The sequence below is a fragment of the Gossypium hirsutum genome, chromosome A02 (assembly GCF_007990345.1).
Source record: "Gossypium hirsutum isolate 1008001.06 chromosome A02, Gossypium_hirsutum_v2.1, whole genome shotgun sequence".
Taxonomy (NCBI): Eukaryota; Viridiplantae; Streptophyta; class Magnoliopsida; order Malvales; family Malvaceae; genus Gossypium; species Gossypium hirsutum.
In genome coordinates this window covers 7,860,392-7,884,141 of record NC_053425.1, presented here as the reverse complement: position 1 = coordinate 7,884,141, position 23,750 = coordinate 7,860,392, and the positions used below count along the sequence as shown (strand labels likewise).

General features: G+C 31.4%; 1 protein-coding gene across 1 annotated transcript; it reads left to right on the top strand.

Annotated features, from left to right (window-relative positions):
* Nucleotides 1-6,956: 6,956 nt before the first annotated feature.
* LOC107933196 (GATA transcription factor 15) lies at nucleotides 6,957-8,287 on the top strand. The gene is made up of 3 exons (XM_016865365.2): nucleotides 6,957-7,431; nucleotides 7,520-7,669; nucleotides 7,754-8,287. Exons 1-3 carry the CDS (start codon nucleotides 7,411-7,413, stop codon nucleotides 8,051-8,053), a joined length of 471 nt encoding a protein of 156 aa, XP_016720854.1. The 5' UTR covers nucleotides 6,957-7,410; the 3' UTR covers nucleotides 8,054-8,287.
* Nucleotides 8,288-23,750: the final 15,463 nt, after the last annotated feature.

Genomic DNA, 23,750 nt, shown 5'->3' with positions numbered 1-23,750 from the left:
CAATTAGAGAAAATTTCAAATCGAGTTAAGATGATAAAATAGGATTCGTCAACTCGATTAACTCAAATTTTTTATTCGATTCGATTTGATGGAATACTTACCCCTAAAATCAATAAGTAGTAAATTTTCCACCTTTTACAATTTAATCTTTTTTCTTTAATTAACAAACTAAACGTCAAAATAACCTAACCAAATTTTAATATACCTATATAATCACTCCATAAATATTTAATAAAAATATTTATGGGCTCATTTTTAGGAACGAGGTCCCGATACTTCATTTTTAAAAACCACTTGAACTTAACTAATCATTCAATTAACTAAAATTATCAATTCAAAATTTACTATAATACTATATTTGACTCGTAAATATTAAATAATAATATTTACTGACTCTCTCATCAAATTTGTAGTCCCTAAATCATTGTTTTCGATACTACTGAAAAACGAGCTGTTACATAACTACTTGCTAAGTACCATATTACGATAATTCATAATCAAGGGTAAATTACACTAATCGGTTACGTGAAACTAAGAATGAATAGATTGTAAAAGAGTCAAAATTATGTAATTAATAGTTCAATACATACAAACAGTTGGTTAACTTCCATGTTGCTAATTAGTCTTTGGATTAAGGAGGCTAGTTGATGGAGATGTGGGTAAACTAACATCCTTTCGACAAATGACTAAATCGTAATAAATTAGACTAATTTAAATAAAACTAAAAACTTAGGTAGTGACACCCCTAAGGGAATATTAAGATAAAATGATACTAAAAGGTAACGTTGTTGTGCACTCATTCATTAGTCTTGGGTTAACCGGCGAGATCAGAAGATAAATCGGATGTAATTTGTCTAAGTCGGTAAAATTAAGATCAGAAGAGAAAAATGGAGTCACTTGGTAATTTACGCGATTTATGTTCCTAGTCCGAGATTTGGTGAACCACATCAAAGTCAACCAACTCCCATTAGTTATTTACTGGATAGCCCCTTTAGTTTTACATTTCTTGCAATTTAATCCTTAGAATAGAATATTTAATTTTCTTGCAAACTCATCTTTTTATGAATTGTCGTAATATAAAATTGTATTAGTAATCTCTTGGACTCTATTGTGTATGTTAGTTATTCCTCAATCACCTTTTCTTTTGGGTTTAACCCCTTGGAACACTTCGTGTTCCATCGGAACTGTAAATATTACAACTAACATTGTACACTTGCAGTTAAAACCCGCTCTTTAAATGATTTCATAAATTCACTATTTTTAATATACACGTGTTGTACGGGTCATTGAACCATTAAGTAATGGTCCATTCTGTTGGAAAAATCTGGTTTGAAAACGGTTTTCTTACATAGCGAAAAATTAAAATTCTGAAAATCGACTCGTTTGTAATATTTATAGCTATAAACCTTAACCGAATACATACTTGTGTTTTCAAATAAGAGGATCCTTGATGTTTTCCAGGTTTCAACTAGATTAATTTCTCCACTATTCTTGCACCACGAACTGTTTCGAGTGTGGGCTCAAATAAATTGAATCAAAACACATAGCTAGAAAAAGTTTTCCTTTTGGAAGGGAAATGGAAATTCTCTCTTCTGTAATAAAAACCGGTAAAATTTTTATTCTGAAATAATATATTTAAAAGTTGAGAATAAACTCTCTCTATTTTTCGGCAGAATAACAATCTCTCAAAAGTTATGTAAATAGCTCTACTAATTTCATCTATTTATAGGAAGAGAAGGTAAAACCTTTGTAGAGTTGTAGAGGTTTATTTTAAATAGAAAAACAACATCCTACTTAAAGTAGGAGAGGGGTAAACAACTCGCCCTTGTACTTATAATAATGTTGTCACCCCCTGCATGTTATATGAGGGGTTTTGGGGTTCTCTCACATCAAGTCTAATTACGAGTACTTCTTGGGCCTTTTTGACCTAGTACTCTGTAATATCATCCAACCAGATTCAATTTTTCTATTTCCCAAAATAAAATTTAATATTTACATATTAAATAATTTTCTTATCCCAATTTTACCCAATAAATTTTTGAGAAAATTCGCTCAATATGTCATAACTCAACCTGTTCACTATGACTAAATAATTTATTTTCATTTTCGGGATTCAAAACAGTCCAAAAACATAATCTCATTCTTCCATCATTTCTTAAGTAATCCTATATAAGATTGCAAGTTTCCATTTCCATTTTTGGAAAATTATATTCATTTCCAAATGATTCCATTTCTCCATTTCGGAGAAAACCATTATCATTCCTAAATGTTTCTCATTTGTCTTTTTCTATTCATTCTGTTCACTTTTATTCAAACACGCAATTCATTTATGGTTTCAACGAGTTAGCGGAGGGACCAATTAGACATATGTAGCTGAGGAGCGGAAGGACCAATTAGACATATATAGTTGAGGTTCAAATGATTTATAATTAAGTTCCAGCTTTTTGCCTATTAATTATAAACACATTTTGTCACGAAGTCATTCCACTATAATATCGTAACTGAGCTCTCCTCAACGACATACCATTACGAAAACAAATATTCAGTGCTTGTCCAATGACCTTGTCATAAGTGTGTTACCTTTATAGGATATCATTGATCTCTTTGGATAATATCCGTTCTCCCAATATGATTTTATTTTATCTCATGGTAACCATTACATATTCCTTTATGAAAAGTCAATCACTATCAAATAGTGATCAAGTCACCTATCACAAAGACGGACGACCCGTGGCCATGTTTACTTTTCATCAACCATGTAATGCAAATGAGAGAATATCATCTACCCATGTTTTGGGCTATGAATTCCACTGTTGTGAATGACGCTACATACTATAGAAGTCGTACACCTAACGCACTAGTTTTCGATTCCTTATCTATTTGAACTCAGGCTTTACATCAAAGTGTACGAGTCATGCATACATAGTCCGCCATCCACTCAGGATTTAGGTATGCCACACTATGAACGTCACAAGTGAATAAATTCATAAATGGGTTTGGGATCTATTCTGCTTGGGTCCTGTCCGATATACTGCCAGTCCAGTCAGTCACATCTATGGCTCTGTCTTCTGGGAGTCATCTGCTCTGGTGCCCAAGACAAGGCATCTCCCCAATTGGACTTGATAGATGATATATTAAGTCTTTCAATTGGTTTGCTCATTTTCAATTAGACTAAGGACATATTTAGGTTCATCTACAAATACAAGCTATCTTTTCGTACTATGATCCGACCACGTAATACCGCTTAGTATCAGTTTAAACAATAGACAACCAATGAGCAACATTTGCTTCTATTTTGCTTCGCGTGCAAAAATCATTTGAGGATAATAATACAAAGTATATTAACCGTAATAAATGAATTTGTTTTATTAACCAATTTTTTTAAAAAATTACAAGTGTATATTGATAAAAATATTACATTTAGGCCACCAAATCCTAGCATGAAAAGCAAATAACATGAATGCTTTGATATTTGATCCTTTGAGTAAAGGCCTAATTCTCACCTTAGGCAACAATGACTTATTAAAGTCTACCACCACACAAATCTTAGCAAACTTCCCTCAAGTTGCTAGTGTCGTATTAAATCCAATCAAGTTAAAGTCAACCTTGATTGGCTTCCCCACAAATTTTCCAATAGAGACAAGAAACAATTCATGAAAATATTCTATTGGCAATCCTAGTAAATGAATCCACATAGTAGTAGATTTCACCTCTACCCACTCCGGAAGAAAGTTAGATTGCCATTGTTGAACCATTAAGTATGATCCATTATCTTTTAGGGACTCTAGTGAGTACCTTCAAACAATCCTTATCACTCACAAATTTCATCACATAAAAACCATACCCCAAGTCAATACAATCAAACTCATCCTCTAGTTTCCATAACATTGTTATCCGAGTCACCAAGGAATTATACGAGATAGTTTTTCCAAGAAGTTCTACGATCAACACTTTTTGTCATGGTTGGCGTAACTTATGTTTCCATTCCTTATTGATTCTTACCATGGCCGTAACCAACAAATCCATGTCCAACTCCTCTATATCTAAGTCTTGAGTCCACATCCACCTCTTCAACTAATATCGGCCCATGAAACATCTCATCAACTAGTAGCGATTAGATAAGAGAATCTCGAAACGACCTTCTTGAAATCCCAAAACTGGGTACACCATGAACCCCAACGGCCTTAAACTTTTTTATGCTCCGTTCAAGATGGTTTTGTTCTTCCACAACAACTTTGTGGTTTACTTCTCCATATTGATGATAAATACATTTTATATGATTTAGATTATCAATGAATATTTGAGAGTTTGATTCATTAGTATTTATTGTTATTTCATTTTGATTTAATGGAAATAGATAGAAGTTAATAAGAATTAAGGTAAAATTGTTACAAAAATAACATTGTCAAAGTGACTTAATATTATTTAAACAATAATAAATATTAAGATTATCCTCATATTATTGAAGTGGACAGTTGGTCTCTTGAATACATCTCTATAGAAGAAAATAGTGAAGCTGATCGTTTTGCTAAGATGACATTTGGTAAAGGGGAAGGTTTACAATTATTTGTAACTCTTCCTTTTGAGTCTCTTTAGTTTTTTTTATAGAGCATTTCTTTCCTTTCAAAAACGAAAAAACATTATTGTAATATCATATTATCAACTCATAAAAGAAATTACCCAACAAAACATAATAATGTAATAACAAAATCTTATATGCCTAATGATAATTTAAAATAAATTAATTCAAATATTAAAAAGAAAAGCGAAAATGCCATGTAGAAATGTTGTTTCTACCATATGATTAGGTGAATCAATAACATCGCTATCTCATATCACTGTTTTGACTTCCATACGCCCAACGTTAACTAGCTCGAGCTTATAATTATAAAAAGTACAATTCCATACACAAAAGGTCAATAGAAGAATTTTGAGGAAATCATTTTATTTCATTTTATTTTATTTTATATTGACAGCCGAAATATAAAAAAAAGTGAAAATAATGTATTTAGAACCCGTGCATATTTAAAAATAATATATAATAATATATAATAAATAATGAAAAGTAAAGTTTAAAATTAATAATAATAATAATAATACATATGTAACATTTATGATCTTAAAATAAAAAAATAGGTTAAATTGTGAGTATAAATATATATAATTAAATACATCAGTTTAAGAATATTAGATGCACTCTAATTATTTATCATGATTTGTCATTTTTCTTAAGTTGGTATCGCGTTGACTTGTGACACCAATTCAATCAATATCGTTATCAATATATACAAACAATGTGGTGGAACACTTTGAATAATAACAATGAAGTGTATAAAAACGAGTTAATTGAATCAGACATCCCCAAACTATGAATCTTATTCTAAATTGGTCCCCAAACTTCAAAATGTTCTAATTACGGTTGTAAACTATCGATATTATATTATTCAAGTTCTTCCATTATTGGAACCATTAATTTAACCATTAAATGACACTTGAAAACTTATGTAACATAATTTAAAATGATTTGTAAAAAAAAAAGGTAAAATGTTGTCGTATAACTTTCAAAATTAAAAACTAAAAATAAAGTAAATTAAAGAGAGAGAGAGAGAGTTCTTGTAAAAGCTTCAAAAGCCTCAAAACCAAGATTATTTTTATAATATTCATTTTTCTTTAAAATTCTTATTTTAAATTATGTCACATTAGATTTGGCGCATCATTTAACAATTAAATCAACAAATTTAGTAACAGAAGGATCTTATTAATATAATATCGATAGTTTGAGAATGTAATAAGAATGTTTTAAAACTTGAGGACCAATTTAAAATGAAAGCCATATTTTAGGAATTTTTGGTGCAATTAACTCTAAAAATATCAAAACAAAGCTTTGGTTAAAGTGGTGATGAAAAGTTTTTATAAATTGTGATATCTGAGTTCGGATATTAACATATGTAAATAGTAAAAACTTATGTAAATAGTAAAAACTGGTATTTGAACTAATTTGTTTCGATGGTATTTGGAATACAAATTAAAAACTGGTGGCCACGTTAATTGAATTTTATAATTAATTTTGATTTTTATAATATACAAATAAATATTTTACATTTGAAACAGTAAAAATAATATAAATTTTTTATATAACAAATATTTTTTTCAAAAAAAAATATAAGGGTTATTTATTATTTACTTAAAAATTATTTTTATAAAAATATTTACGAAAAAAACTTTTTGAAAATTCAAAAAAATGTTCCAAAGCAACAAAATAAATTTGATTTTGTCACCGTAAATAAAAAAAATTCAAAATCTCAAAATAAGTATGGGAAATTTAATAAACAAATAACAATTTTTTAATAATTGGACTTTTGGATAAATTGAGTAGACAGTTGGTTGAATCAGTTTCATCGTTCTTCAACAATAATTAAAAATTCATAAAAATAATAAAAAATTTAAAATAATGTATTAAAAATCTATAAAACCAGTTCAATTGTTGATTCCTTAATCTAGATTTCTAATTTTTTACATTTCTAAACAGTTCGCTCGACCAGTTCAATTTTTTAAGTTTTATAGATGAAGAAAACATTATTAAGATAACTTTGTCTCTCATTTAAAGATTCAACTTGATTCAAGATAGGTTTGGATGGACGATTGAGTGCGATGTGGTGCGTTTAGCTTATTTTTTGTCTCACGCTATAACATCACTACAGTAATTAATCAACAAGTAAACACATTGTCCATCCAAATTCACCATTAATTGTCAATTTAATCGAGACACAATATAAATACAAAACATTAAAAAGGTGCTTCAATCAAATCTAAAAATTTTCCGGCAAAACAATTAGCGAAATCAAAATTTTGGAGCCAAAGTGCCAAACAAAAACAGAGAAAAAAAAAGGGAAAAAGAAAAAACAATGGCGCCCTTTTTGTCTATTTCATGTTGATTTTCTTTTGGCTTTAGGGAGAATTTGCCGGGTGGCAACAAGGGATAAAAAACTATACCTACCAGTGGTATTTTCGTCATTTGAGAAGCTCGGCGCTAGGGTTTCGCATCCCATTTATAAAGGAGTTTTCTAGATCTGCCCTGCGTGCGGTGTTTTGGTGTCGGTTTATTTATTCCCTCTGCTTTTCCTTTCCTTCAACCTTTCTCTCCAAATCTCTCCTCAGTCACAATTCACTGTCTCTCACTTTCCCTTCTTCTCCCCTTTTGCATGTCACCCCTTTTACTTTTTTAGGTTACCCACAACTTAAAACCCTCCCTACACTCTCTCATTTCCTTTCTTCTTCTTCTTCATTGCTTTGATCTCTTAAATCTTTTTGTTTTTCTTATACAAACTAGCTTTATTTTCACTACTCATTTTTAGTTTCTGTGTTTCAAAACTTGGGTTGGTTTCGGATCCTCAAAATTTGAAGTAAAAAATGTTGGATCCAAGTGAAAAAGTGAGTGATCCATTGCTCTTACTAGGCTTTTGCTTCTCATAACTTGTTCATTTTAGCTGATTTTATTTATTTTTTCTTTTTCTAACAGGGATCAAGTTCTGAAGATCAAACCAAGAAATCGCCAGAATGGATTTCACCAAAAGGAAGTCCAAATCAAAGCATTGAAACCAAGAAAGTTTGTGCTGATTGTGGTACCTCTAAAACCCCTCTTTGGAGAGGTGGCCCAGCTGGTCCCAAGGTATTTTTCTATTCTCTATTTTTCTTAATTTGATCTGATTAAGTGCAGTTCATTCTTAATCCTTTTTTGGTGTTTCTTTTACAGTCTCTATGTAATGCATGTGGGATCAGAAGCAGGAAAAAGAGAAGAGCAATTCTGGGTTTAAACAAAGGAGAAGACAAGAAATCAAAGAAAGGGAATATCAATGGAAACAGCTACAACAGAAAAAGTAGTTCAAGCAACACCAAAAATTTAGGGGATAATTTGAAGCAAAGATTATTATCTTTAGGAAAAGAAGTTTTGATGCAAAGATCGAAGGTTGAAAAGCAAAGAAGCAAGTTAGGAGAAGAAGAACAAGCTGCTGTTCTTTTAATGGCTCTTTCTTATGGCTCTGTTTATGCTTAGCGTTTTCCTTTTTTTTTAATTTAAAAATATATATTTAGAACAGAAATAATAGGATCTTTAATGGGTATCTAACCATTTTGAAATGTAATCTTTGGTTAATTTGTAGTTTTCTTTTTAGTGCTAACTTTATTGTTAATTGTGGGTGTTCGGAGAGAAGGATTTTAAGGAAGGGAAGTGTAAGAAAATGGAGGTTTTATTCTATTTTTCTTGAATCAACTTGTATTAGTTATTTGATATTTGTGTTATTTTTTGTACTTTTATTTATTTATTTATTAAAATTTTATAACTTTGTCATTTGTGGAATGAATGTGTGGTTTATATTAATTTGTCCAAAAGGAAAAAAAAAGGGGGAAATTCCCAAATCCAATTCTGGGTTTAGATCTCGGAAAAAGGAAGAAATAAAGGGTGTGGGGGAAAAGGATAAGGATGAAATGAAAAGAAATTGGGAAAATGAAAATTTTGAGGAAATCCTAAAATTTTCCAAGGCGCCAAACAGCATAAAGTAGAAGTTACTTTTTGGTGGGGATTCAAATTTTTTTTTTCCAAATCTTGGCTGAAACCTTTTTTGAGGCCGGAGAATTTGAATTTGAATATTACAATTAATATATTAATGATTAATGATCAATGATTAATTTTTATGTTTTCCGAAATTTTATTTTATTTTTTAAATTCAATGTATTAGTTTGGTGATTTGATTAAATGGGCCTATTATTATATTATTATTCTTGAAAAATATGATTTAAATATATTATTAATTGTAATTAATTGAAAATTATGATTTTTTAAGTTATAAGAATAATCAATAAAAATTATATATAATATATGTTTGAATAATTATTACTTGGAGTATGCTAATATTTCGGTAAAATTAGTCATAAATACAGATTTAAATTTTTTTCTAAATTTTAAGCCGGTTTTAAAGTTATTTAGAGAAATAAAGTGTTTCGTTGTTGACAAAATAAAAGCGCGAATGCATTTTGAAAAATGGTTTTTACAAAAGATGTTTTCTATTTAATAAGTATTTGACTTGGTTTGATAGTCAAATTCATCATTCTTATTCGATCACGGCAGGATAAGATAAAATAAAAAAACTCACATTAAATTTAGAGATGATTAGGTTTGAACTGATGACTTCTACCACGTCAAAGTGAAAAGTATAATTTGAATTAATTTTTCTCTCAAATAATTTATATTTTTAATTTTAATTCATGTTATTTTTAGGATTTTTTTTGTAATTATATGATGAAAAGTGTATATGTATTTTTTTTTCAATACTCTTATTAATAAAAAGTGCTTATTGTAACTCAAATAATCTCAAAATCGGCCTAAAACCTAATTTTAAAATAAATTTTTTTTAATGATTTGCATGAATTTTGGGATGGTACGACGTACGAGATAACAAGTAGAGATTACTGAAATGATGATATTCTTGTGTTTTGCATTTCCAATTTCTATATTATTCGTATTTTTTAAATTTTTTTTGTAAATGTGTCTTGAGTTTCACATTCCTATTTCGTGATTTTTAATCTTTATTTTTTTCAAATTTTAAAATTTTAATTCTGATTCATTGATAATCGTTTAATTTTTTTTATTTTTAAGAATATTATGCAGTATATATTATCATATTTATAATATCATGTCATTTTGTTATTTTTATATAATACTTACAAAAAACACACACCATTTTAGTTAATAGGTTTAACAGCTTTCATTTGAGTCTATATTGAAATTTCAAAATTTGAAAAGTATATAAACTTAAAAGAATTAAATTGAAAAATAAAGACTTAATCTATAACTTACACGTAATAAGAGACTAACCATTTGACCTAATGGAGTTAATTACTACTGTTTGAATCAAAACTAAAATTTCAAAATAAAAAAGTACAAAGATTAAAATTAATCAAATTAAAGTATAAACGCTAAATCCATAACTTACACATAATACATGAACTAAAGAGAAATCTAGTGCTTTTCCGTATTATAATTCCAATGGAATGTGATTGATGAGAAAATCATTATCGTGAAAGTTACTTTTACAAAGATTTGGATTACATTAAAAAGTATTGATTAAAATTATCTTTATTAATAAAATATAAATTCATGTATTTTAATATTTTCAATAAATCTTATTATTAAGAAATATTTGAATTAATCCACAAAAATTTGCTCATGTTTTGGTCGAATTTGTTACATGAATAGAGTTGGAAAAAAAAACCTTGTATATTAACTCAAGATTGTGAATATATAAAATTTACAAAATTTTGGTATAAATTCAATATATTCATGTGTTAATGTATATGACTTGAAATAATCTTGATATTAAATATTGATATCGATGGAATGTATTTTAAAAAATATTTATCACAAAAAATATTCATTTTGAATCTTAATCCTAAATACAAATAAAAGAAAAAATAATTTTGTCCTAGCAAATTCTTTATACTTTCTATCTATACAAGACTGATTATCAAGGGAACCATTTTTCATTGCTTGTGCGAAAATAACTCCTAAAAAAATACTACATTCTAAGGAAAGTAAATTAACTTTTATATACTAAATATTGAAATCATATTTCAACTAATTAAATTATATGAAAAGTGATAATTTTTCATCATACTAACCCTCTAAAGAAAAATAAGTCATGATTTGGAGTCGGATTCAATAACATGGGCCGGGTCTCTAACATGAACGAGCATTGGGTCCAAGTCTTTAGCAAGGAAGCTGATAGTCGAAGCCCATAAATTAAAACTATGGTCGCAGCATCCCTCTAAGGTAGGACTTTTGTTTCAGTTCTGCCGAGTTATGGTTTAATTAGTAAAAATAATATTAGGATTAATTTTCTTTTTTGGGTAAGAAAAAGGTTACAAAAGCAATTACACCTTGGTTCTCTTATTTAGTGCCACAAACAGACCCTTTTGTAGTGTTGCACAGCCACAAACAGTGTTTTTTGTTTCTTAAGCTAGACAACGTTGTATTGGCCGCATTATTTATCTCTCCCATTGCATGCCTGGATTGCCTCAATACAGTCACTTTCTATCTGCACCCGGCGTACCCTTTCGGACCAAAGCTTGTTCAATACTACAATATCCGAGGTTTTGACTAAACCCCACCATCCACTGTCCCTGCTCATCTCGCGCAACTCCATCCAATGATGCCATGCTCGTACTCGACTTAAGCACCATCAGTATTCAATTTAACCCAACCTACCTCCCGAAGTTCCCAACCATTACCTCTAAATTTTAGCCTCACGCTGTAGTGTTCACACACTAATTATCCCGTTGAAATATGCTTTTTGCCCAGCTAAATAACGTGGACCAGGTAACATCCTCAAAATTTGTTTCTAACATTATCATAAATCCAACAAAACAAATCAACAGAGAAAAACCTGGCTTAAGCATGAAGGAACCAGCTTTGTCCATTCCCTTGTCCACTCCCCGTACGCATTATAGCTGTCTCGTAGCACATGTATCGTGTCCTCCAATATGTTGATACACAGGTTGAGGGTTGAGATGGGCGGTTCATCCTCTTTAAAACTAGGCGAAGAGTGGTCTAGTAGGGTGGAGTCCGAGTTAAGGTAGGATGCCAGCCCCTTGCTCCAGGCCTTGAGCCATATACATTTGGGCTGACTTTATCTTGAGATGCCATATGTTATGTTGTGATTAGCCCGTAAAGTGATATTATGATGTGCTTTGAGTCACCTTATAGTGATGGAATTAGAAAATATTTTTTGAGAGGCGGAATTAAATTGTATATTTTTACGATAATCTAACCATTTTTAATAGTCTATATATTTATAATTTTTAAAGGATTAAATTAAATTTTTATTATATTTAGGGGGACCAAAGTGCAATTTACCATTACTAATTTAAAATTTTATAAATTATAAAAGGCCAAAATGGAAAATAATGGTGGGTCAAGACCCCTGCCAACCCCCTGGCTCCGCCATTGTCACCTTAGATGAAATGTGGTAGTTGAAATCTAGCGTGGTAAGTACGGGGTAGGGCCCATTTAGTAGTCAAGTCGAGGGGTTCCCTTAATGGGTTTGCTCACATTACTTGTGGAGCTGACCTTCTGAGTCGTTTGTACTTTTTGTGCAGCTTACCATCTAGCCTTGCTTGACGGGGTGTAACAATTGTCTCCTAATTGAGGGGAAGAATATACAATTACCTTCCTCAAGACATAGTCTAGGTCTTTGTGACCCGGGACTAGGGGAAGCATTTTCGAGGGAGAGGTTATAATATTTTATAACATATATTTTAATTTTATAAATAACTTTCACATATTGATAAATATATCATTTAATTTTATAAGATTCACACGGGTTAGCACATGGGTTGATACACGGGCGTGTGAACCAAGTCAGTGAGTCACACGAGCTAGCACACGGGTTGACACATGGGCGAGTGAACTAAGTCAGTGAGTTACACGGGTGAGCATACGGTTGGACACACGAGCCTGTGGTATAACCACACGACCTTGTAGGAGCCACACGGTCTAGGCTCTGTCACATGGCTTGGGTACACGACCGTGTGACCTCTATAGATGAAATTTTTCAATTTATCCAGAAATGCTCTGATTTGTTCCGATTTGGTCCCTGTTCACTTGAAAACTATTTTTAAGGCCACATAGACTTGATTTAAGGCTTGTAAATGCATGATTATTCCATTTTGATTTTATAAAATTAAATGATATATTTATAAATATATGAAAATTATTTATTAAATTAAATTGAAAAAATAATTGTCATTGGTTATAAAATGTTCTATTTTGTACAGTAATACTCCGTAACCTTATTCTAGCAACGAAAATGGGTTAGTATATTACATTTAGTGGTAGTAGAACTATGGTTTAGTCAATTCTCAGATTGATCATAGCGTACTTAAAGTTTAGAATTACATACCATATAAACTTGTGATAGTGTGATATTGGTTGATTCGATCTAACCCCTGTTTTCTTGTAGATATTTAAAGATGTCATTTGATACTGAACGAGATGAGACTAATGAAGTAAACAATAATATTCTGACTATTGATTCTGATGCGATTCATAGTAAACTGTTTCCCCAGATGTCTAAAAATGAAGTAAAAAATATGTTCTTTGGTTTAATGGAACAGTGGTTTTCTAAATTCATGAGAAATAATCCAATGGTTCAGCAACCTCCACCCTTGTTGTACCCCCTGTTGCACACCCTGTTGTACATTATGTTGTACATTCTGTAGTATCTCTACCCTCTTCAATGGCTGAACTGAGTCGTCAAGTTCCTGTTGATAAAGTCAGAAAATATGGGGCTGAAGAATTTCGAGGCAGGACTCATCCATCAGAGTTGAATACTGGTTAAAAAACATTCAATTGATTTTTTTATGAGATAACCTATTCTCTTGAATATTATTTTAGATGTTCAACATCACTATTGAAAGACGAGGCTTACAACTGGTGGTTGACGTTGACAGCGTGTTACCGAGGCATAACATCAACTGGGAATTATTCAAAATAGAATTTAAAAAGAAGTTCATCAGTAAAAGGTATCTGGATCGAAAAAAGAAAGAATTCCTGGAATTGACACAAGGAAATAAGTTAGTGGCCTAGTACGAGAGAGAGTTTGTACACCTTAGTAAGTATGCTCTAGAAATTGTGCCGATAGAGGAATAAATGTGTATTCGTTTTGAAAACGGGTTAAATGATAAAATTAAGATGATGATTGGCAGTAACAAAAATACGATAGTTTGTGGTGTTGTTTGATCGGACACAAAGTTGGAAGAAATCTATAATAATAAGAGGCAGAGGGAAAAGAAGGCTCGAAAATTCAATAAAAGAAAATTTTCTAAATAATTTTTTGCACCACTTTTGAAGAAAGCAAAAGAAGACAATAGCCGTGTTACCATCCGGGTTTCTGAGCAATAACAGACCTTAACAGTCAGATCTAAAATTTCAGAGTCGATCTGCAAATAGTGTAGCTAGTGTCCGTAATGCTTCAAAACTAGTGTGTGTACATTGTGGTAGATTTCATATTGGTGAGTGTAAGCTTAAAGAGGGTGCCTGTTTCAAATACGGGGTAATTAATCATTCTGTACGGAATTGTCTAAAAATACCGGAAGAAAAGGATCATCAGAGTGTAAAACCCTCGACTGCACCGCAAAAAGACAGATGCCCTGGTCAAAGTAGTAACACATTTATAAATTGTGGCGATACTAGGGACATAACTACTAGATCTGAGGCTAGAGCACCTGTATGAACTTATGCTATACGGGCCAGAGAGGAGGCTACTGCACCTGGTATTGTTACCGATATATTTTATCTCTTTCATGTTACTGTATATGTTTGATTGACCCTGGGTCAACTTATTCATATATTTGCACTGCATTGGCAAGTAATAAAAATTTATCTGTCGAGTTACCTGAGTTTGATGTTCAAGGTACAAATCCACTGGGTCAAAGTGTACTAATTAACTTGTATGTCGTAAATGTCTACTGAGAGTTCAGGGTTGTTAAGTTCCCGCCCATTTGATGCTGCTACCCTTTCACGAATTTGATATAATCCTGGGAATGGATTGATTAACATTATATAATGCTGTAGTAAGTTAGAGATAGAAACAAATTGATTTGAGATGCCATTCAGGTGAGTTGATTACAATTGAGTCTGGTAGATTAAATAGTGTTACCAGGGTTGTTTCAACTATTTCTGCACGGAAGATGATTCGTAAGGGCTATGAGGCATTCTTGGCTTACATATTGGATACTCGAGATTTTGGGTCGAAGTTAGATTAGGTACCCATTGTTAATGAATTTATAGATGTATTTCTTGAGGAGTTACCGAGATTGCCACCTGAGCGTAAAATTGAATTTGTTATTGATTTGATACCTGAGACTGTACTGATATTGATTTCACCATATAGAATGGCACCAACCGAGTTGAAAGAACTTAAAGCACATTGTAAGACTTATTGTACAAAGGTTTCATCTGACCAAATGTATCTCATTGGGGTGCACTAGTGCTGTTCATGAAAAAGAAAGACGATTCGTTGAAACTGTGTATAGATTACAACAGACAGTTGAACAAGGTGACGATAAAGAACTAATATCCCTTGCCTCGTATTGATGAGTTGTTTGATTAGTTGAAAGATGCAATTGTGTTTTCTAAGATAGATCTTAGATCAAGATATTACCATATGCGAGTAAAAGACTGTGATAAACTGAAGACTGCATTTCGAACTTGATACGGTCACTATAAACTTTTGGCAATGCCTTTTGGATTAACTAATGCTCCTGCTGCTTTCATAGATTTGATGAACCAGACTTTTCAGCCTTAGTTAGATAGATTTATAGTTGTATTTATTGATGATATACTGATCTACTTTAAAACAGAATCTGAGCATGCTCAGCATTTGAGAAATGTACTACAAATTCTACGCGAAAAACGTTTGTATGCAAAATTCATCAAATGTAAATTCTGGCTTCGAGAGGTTGGATTTCTTAGGCACGTGGTTTCTACAGATGGGAAAAGTGTTTATCCGAATAAGATCTCTGCCATTGTTATCTGGAAGGCCCCGAAAAATTTTTAAGAAGTACGAAGTTTTCTGGGATTAGTAGGTTATTATCATTGCTTTGTTAAGAACTTCTCTATAATAGCCTCACCAATGACTAAGTTTCTACAGAAGAATGTTTGATTTGTCTAGATAAATGAGTGCCAATAGATTTTTATTCAGCTAAAGAGAATGTTGATAGAAGCTCCAATATTGACATAGTCTGAATTGGGAAAGAATTTGTTGTATACAGTGATGCGTCTATTAGTGGACTAGGGTGTGTATTAATGTAGGACAAGAAAGTAATAGCTTATGCTTCTCGTTAGTTAAAACCATATGAGAGGAACTACCCGACTCACAACTTAGAGCTAGCAACTATTGTTTTTGCTCTGGAGATATGACATCATTATCTCTAAGGTGAAAAATATCATATATTTACTAATCATAAAAGTCTGAAGTATCTGATGACTCAAAAGGAGCTGAATTTGAGACAGTAATGGTGGCTAGAACTACTAAAAGATTATGACCTTGTAATTGACTATCATCCGAGGAAAGCTACTATTGTTGAAGATGCATTAAGTTGAAAATCTTTATTCACTTTGAGAGCATTTAATGCTAATTTTTCAATAGAGGATGATTATTCTGTTTTAGCAGAATTGAAGGCTAGGCCATTATTTTTGCAGCAAATTCGGGAATTGCAAGATGACGACCCGAAGTTGATAGCTAAACGAGGGCAAATCTAGAATAATCCGAATACTAAATTTACCGTGGAAACTGAGAGTATGATGTATTTCCGTAAGTGGTTGTGTGTTCTAAATAATTCAGAGCTAAAACGAGACATCTTATCAGAGGCTCACAATATTATATATTCCATTCATCTGGGTAGTATTAAGATGTTTAATGATCTGAAGAGAATGTATTGGTGGCCAGGTATGAAGTGTGAGATTTCTGAATTTGTAACTAATTGTCTGGTTTGCCAATAGGTGAAAGCTAAACACCAGGTACCGTCAGGATTATTATAGCCTATTACTATCCCTGAGTGGAAATAGGAGCGAGTTACGATGGACTTCGTTTCAGGATTACCAATGGCATAGAGAAAAAATTATTCGATTTGGGTTATTATCGATAAATTGACCAAATCAACTCATTTAGTTCCAATCCATACTAATTATTCGCTCGAGAAGTTAGCAAAGTTATATGTATCAGAGATTGTTAGACTATACAAAGTGTCGTTATCTATTATTTATGATAGAGATTCGAGATTTACCTCAAAATTTTGGGGTAAGCTTCACGAAACTCTGGGTATTAAACTTAATTTTAGTGCAATGTATCATTCGCAGACATATGGGCAATCAAAATGAGTAATATAGATTCTAGAAGATATGTTACGGTGCTATATACTTGAGTTTGAAGGTAGCTGAGAAATGTATCTATCGTTAGCAGAATTTGCGTATAATAACAACTATCAATCTAGCGTTAAAATGGCACCGTTTGAGGCTTTGTATGGAAAAAAAATGTATAATACCGCTGTATTGGTCAGAGTTAAGTGAATCCAAGCTGATTGGTACTGATTTAATTCGGGAGACTAAAGATAAGGTACGGATAATTTATGACTGTTTGAAGGCAGCATCGGATCTTAAAAAATCGTATGTTAATTTAAAAAGGAAAGATATAGAGTTCGTTGTTGGCGATTTAGTGTTCTTGAAAGTTTCACCTTGGAAGAAAGTACTCCGATTTGGCAGAAAAGGAAAGTTGAGTCCAAGGTTTATCAGGCCGTATGAGATCACAAAGAGGATTGGTCCTGTAGCATACAAATTAGCGTTACCTCTAGAACTTGAAAAGATCCACAATGTTATTCACGTTTCAATGCTGAGCAGGTATAGGTCAGATCTTTCACATGTGATCACTCTTTGTGATGTTGAGATACAGTCAGACTTATCGTATTCTGAAGAACCGATCAGAGTTTTGGCACTGAAATAAAAGAATTTCGAAACAAGAGAGTACCGTTAGTTAAAGTTCTTTGGAATCGTCACGGGGTTGAGGAAGCTACATAGGAAACTGAAGACTCAATGAGATTACGATACCCGAATATGTTTACTAGTAAGAAATTTTAGGTATGAAATTTCCTAAGGGAGGAGAGTTATGATAGCTCGATTTCTAGTAGTGTCGAAAATAATGGTTTCGAGGCCACAATTCTGATATAATAATCCGTAAATATTATTTATTTAATATTTATGATATCTTTAGGGTCGTATTAAATTTTAGTTAGAAATTTTTATCATTTAAATAGTTTATTGAGTAAAAAAAACTAAATCGTAAAAGCTGTAAAAGTTAGGTTATTTAATTAAAGAGGCTAAATGAATAATTTAACCCATTTGAGTTAAGTTAGTGGATTTAAATGATGATATGCATATGTGGATAGTTTAATTAGGCTTAATATTGATTATTAAGATTTAATTAAGATAGTTAAAATATTTACAAAAAAACCAAGGTATATATATTAAATTAAAGCTAAAATTAAGATGAGATTTTTTTTCTTTTCTATTCATCTTCTCTACGGAAACAAAGTCAAAACTAGGGTTTTCATGCTTGAAATTTCAAAGCTTAAATTGGTAAATGAAACTTAGCTCATTTTTAGTGATTTTTATGTTTTTGAGCTCGTATTAGCTTAATCTAGCTAACCCGAGGACTAATTTGTGAAACTGTTAAATATTTTGAGTTGTGCCATTGTTGAGCTTGAGTCATTATTGAAATTTTATGGAAGGTTATTGATTATGGTTGTTAGATAGAACTATTTTGTAAAATAATTTTTGATGATTTTAAGGTTTAAGGATTAAAATGTTAAAGTGATAAAATTATAAAGACTTGTTAAGACATAAATTGTAAAAGTGGGCTGTATTGAAGTCATTGAATTTTCAGCTAAACTTAAGTTCAATAAAAAGGGTTAATTTGCATGATTTGAGGCTTAAGTACTAAATTGAACGAAAGTGAAAAGTTTAGGGAAATTTTTTAAAATGTCAATAAGGGTTTTAATTTGATAAAATGATTTATTTTCTCTTGTTGACTTAGTTAATTGAATGGAATTATTATTTTAGATCAAGAACCTTTTGACAATCGCGGAAAATAAAAGGTTTCGGAGTAGTCCATGTACTTGAACTGCTACTGCAGAATAGTTCTGTAAGTTCGTGTCATTATTTTTATATTGGATTTATTTTATTTCATGTATGTTATGAATATATTCAATGTTATACTTGACTTTTGAATGATTGGAGATTGCATGATAAATGAGTATAAATATCAACAATCAGGCCTTGACCCGGTGATACAAACCTTAGCGATAGTTGAGATTCTGCATCTATTGCAGATTCTCTACAGCTTGTGTGAGCAGCGTCATGAGTCGGTGATTAATTTTAGTAGGTACTATGTACCGGTGATGCAGATCGTAATGATGGCTTGAGATCTTGCACCTGTTGCTGATTCTCTACAGCTTGTGTGAGTAACATCGTGAGTCGGTCAATACTCTGAAATTGAACTCAAATGAGTGATACCCTCTAATTATCTAAGATTAGATCTTATTAATGCAATGGTTGAGAATGTAATGTGAATTAAAGCACTGTGTAATACTCATCTATTATGAGCTGTGTTTGACAAGAACTTCATTTTTAAATTTATAATTTGGTTTGTTGTGTTAATTTGGTAAGATTTATTGTTAATTTAGCGAACTTACTAAGCTTCAAGTAGCTTATTCATGTCTTGTCTTTTGTTTTGTAGGTTATGTTTTGTGATCAGGAGATCAGATCAACTAGCAGAATCACACTATCCTGAGGACTCTTTTGGTAGATTTTGTAAACATTTGACTTATATGACATGTAATAGGGCTAATGGTTATTATGCTATATTTCATGGCTATGTGTGATGTTTGGTACTTGATGGTTAGGATTTATAGTATAGTTGTTAAACTTTAGGTAAATTTGAGTATGAGTCTATGAAATGGTAAGTGTCATGTTAAGTTGGTATGTTGTGTTTGAAATGGGTTAGTTTGGTGTATGTTATGGCTTATAGATAATTGTTTTGATAATTAGTAACATGAGCATTAAAATGTGTTTGGTATATGATACTTGGCATGGTGTTATGTAATTGAAAATGACATATTTTGGTTGTTTAAAGATGTGTTTATAGACTTGTGAACATGTATTATGAATTGATTTAGGTACCTATGTATTTGGGTGAGGAAATAGCATGAACTTGGTCATTTTTGGACACACACGTCCTACGACACGGGCTGTCACATGACCGTGTGTCACACACGGGTATGTACCCTGAGCGTGTTAGGTACAAGATTCATACGGGCTAGCACACGGGTTGATACACGGACGTGTGAACCAAGTCAATGAGTCACACAGGCTAGCACACAGGTTGACACACAGACATGTGAATTAAGTCAGTGAGTTACACGGGTGAGCATACGGTTGGACACACGAGCGTAGAAAGGGCTTATATAATACTTTCTCCCTGCAATATATATATAACAACTAAGATCGAGTTAGATTCGTCAATTTTCAATCCAAACTCAAAAATTGACTCCATCAACTTGAAGTTACATCCAATTCAACATAAATTGATCATTCAACATCACCAATAAGATTTGGGTTACATTTTCAATGAAAGACACATGTTCTGTAACACCCCCTACCCGTATCCATTGCCGGAATAGGTACGAGGCATTACTGGAGTTTACTGAACATTTTCAGATAATTCTGAGTCATTTATTATTCATATTTTGAAAATAAGAATAACGTCTCTTTATTGGGCCCTCGAAGCCCCAAACATACATTAAAAACCAACCGGAATTAAATCGAGATCATAAAAAAAAATTTCACAAAATCTTATATTTTATTTTCATCTAAGTAATTACTATTTCAATGCTTCTTATAATTAAACATGTTACCATTCAATCAATAGCTTGACACTTGTCTAACCGTCAAGCCACATCATTGTTAGTATACTTGCACATATTTCATATAAATTCAACATTGATGTACTTATTTTCTCGACATGTCACACTTGAATTTAATAATTGTCTTTACTTACATAATTTCCTTGTATCAACATATCAAAGATAATCATATATGTACATGTCATGAAACATATCATTCTCTTACCGTTTCTTCATAAGTATATATCAATTATTTCATTATATCAATATTTCATGCTCCATCATTTCCATATATTTTATGTATATTTATTCCGGTAAAGTTTATATCAAACTTAACATAAATTATATTCCATGTACTTATTCTTATTTCGTTTATCTATCTTCATAATTATTTCATACAACTATTTTGTACATATATTTCCATATGACTAGTTCTTGTAAACATTTCACACAACCATTTTATATAACCATTCGTCATCTGATGCATATTACCTGAATATCAATTGTTCAATAGATGTCATCGCGTCTCTCATCCACGGTCTTATTTATCTTTGACATGATGCCATAGTGTCTTTTAACTATGGTCTTACTCATTTTCTGTCATGTTGCCATGGTATCTTTCAACCATGGTCTTATTCATTTCCCGTCATGTTGCCATGGTATCTTTCAACCATGGTCTTATTCATTTCATATCATGTTGCCATGGTATCTTTCAATCATGGTCTTACATATTTCATATCAGGTTGCCATGGTATCTTTCAACCATGGTCTTACACATTTCATATCAGATTGCCATGGTATCTTTCAACCATGGTCTTACACATTTCATATCAGAGAGCACACTCTCGCGAACCTCATCCTTACAGTGGGATTACCAATCCAGGCTAAATCCCCTGTAATATAAACTCATAGAGTATTGTCGGGATTACCAGTCCAGGCTAAATCCCCTGCAACGACAATTACTCTAATGAGCTTGGATCTGAATTACCAGTCCAGGCTAAATTCAGACCCTAATTCGGATTACCCGTCTGGGCTAAATCCATTTTCCACATATTCTTCGGGAGGACTATATCAGGGTAGGATCACCCGTCCGGGCTAGATCCTTTTTACCGTCAATTCCTTCTCAGAGATCCATCGAAATTTCCTTTCATTCAACCGGGATTTCTTCCCCTTTTTATCAAATATATCAATGTTTCATAAATTTTCATACAATGAACTTTCAAATCATATTCACATCAATAACATACATTTCAAGCATTTAAGAATATAATTCAAGTTATACGAACTTACATAGCGAAATTGCAAAAATATCAAGATTTAGGGACATTTTGGTAATTTACCATTTTCCCAATTTTCACTCAATCTTAAATTGACAATTTAATTCAATTTATTAATTTAGATAATAAAACAATTCATTCCCTTCAATTTGGTCATTTTGACATTTTTACAAAATTGCCCTCTGAAGTTTTACTTTTATTCAATTTAGTCCTTAAGCCTAAAACATGCAAATTAGCCATGCTAGCTGAATATTCATATATATTTTCCTCCTCCTCCTCTCCATTCCACATCCTTAATGTATATAACACACTTGGAAGTAACATCATCTATAATTTTTATTATTTACTTTTATGAATATTCAAACTGTCCATTTGTGTCATAGTCACTAAATTATTTATATCTGAAGCTATAGAGCTCCAAATTAAGATCCGCTAATTTTCCCTGAAACTAGACTCATATATCTTCTTTCCGTAAAATTTTCAGAATTTTTTGTTTAGCCAATAAGTACAGTTTATTCTTTAAAGTTACCCCTATTCTGTTGTCTGACAGTTCTGACCCTTCTTCACTAAAAATTAATTATCTCCTTGTACAGAATTCAAATGACATTCATGTTTATTTATATTGAAAATAGACTCATTAAAGATTCTAAAAATATAAATTTAAGCCCCTAATTATTTCTATCCAATGTTTTATGATTTTCCAAAGTCAGAACAGGGGAACCCGAATTCATTCTAACCTTGTATCACAAAATTCATTATATCTCATGATTTACAAATCCATTACTTACATCGTTTCTTCTATAAGAAACTAGAATAAACAATATTTAATCTCATATTTTATTCATCCTATAATTCTATTTCTAAAATTTTTGATGATTTTTCAAAGTTATACTACTGTTGTTGTCCAGAACTGTTTTAGTGCAAGATATTAATTACCATGTTATAACACCCTTATTTTCTTTTTCTACACCATTTCTCATCACTTTCTCTTATTTTCTCTTCACTAACATATCAAGAACATAGGACCTTATGTAAGAAAAATCTACTATAACATTATTTCCATGCTTTGTTAATAATACCAAACTTAAAAACATATTGAAATCTTGATGTACTTACCTTTTCTTATTGACTTCAATCTTTAACTTGATTTTTCTTTCTCCTCCAGCTTCTATTTCTTGAATCCAACTTGATATTCTTGCTCCCCATCATCTCCTTGCTATCTTTGTCTCTTGATGGCTATGGAAATTCTTTCAATTTTTAGGTGAAAATAATGAATTTTTAGAGGAAGGACTAAATTGTAAGAAAAGGAAAACTTTCTTTCTTCTTCTTCTTCTCACGTTAGTTGCATGAGAAAGGTGATCATATCATCCTCCCCTTTCTTTCCTTACATATATATATATATTAAATAAAATAATAATAAAATAATAAAATATCATTTAAAAATTAATTTTAAAGTATTAATAAACTAATATTTATTTATTTAATTTATCTAAAATATCTCCAACATCATCATTGTCTCTAGATTTATCTCTCTTCCAATTGACCATTTTGCCCTTCGTGATCTTTTAAAATTCCATTCTTGAGTCATCATTTAATTTGGTAAAATTGTAATTTAGTCCCTCATAAATTTTCACCTATTCAATTTGGTCCTAATTCATCAATTTTCCTTGGCTTCTAGATCATTCCACCCTTAAAATATTTGCACTATTAGTCCTTCAACTTTTCATATTTACACTTTAATCCTTCAAATTTTGAGTATTTACTCTTGGGCCACAAAACTTTTTTCACTTTTACAATTTAATCCTTTCTTGAATCAATATGTCATAATATACTTCCCAATATTGACATAACTCAAAATTTCCCTTTTTGTCACTTTATTTCCTTATTTTACTATATCACGGATAATATTTTACTATAAAAATTTTCGGGATATTACATGTTCGAACTTTAGAGATGGTATTGTTG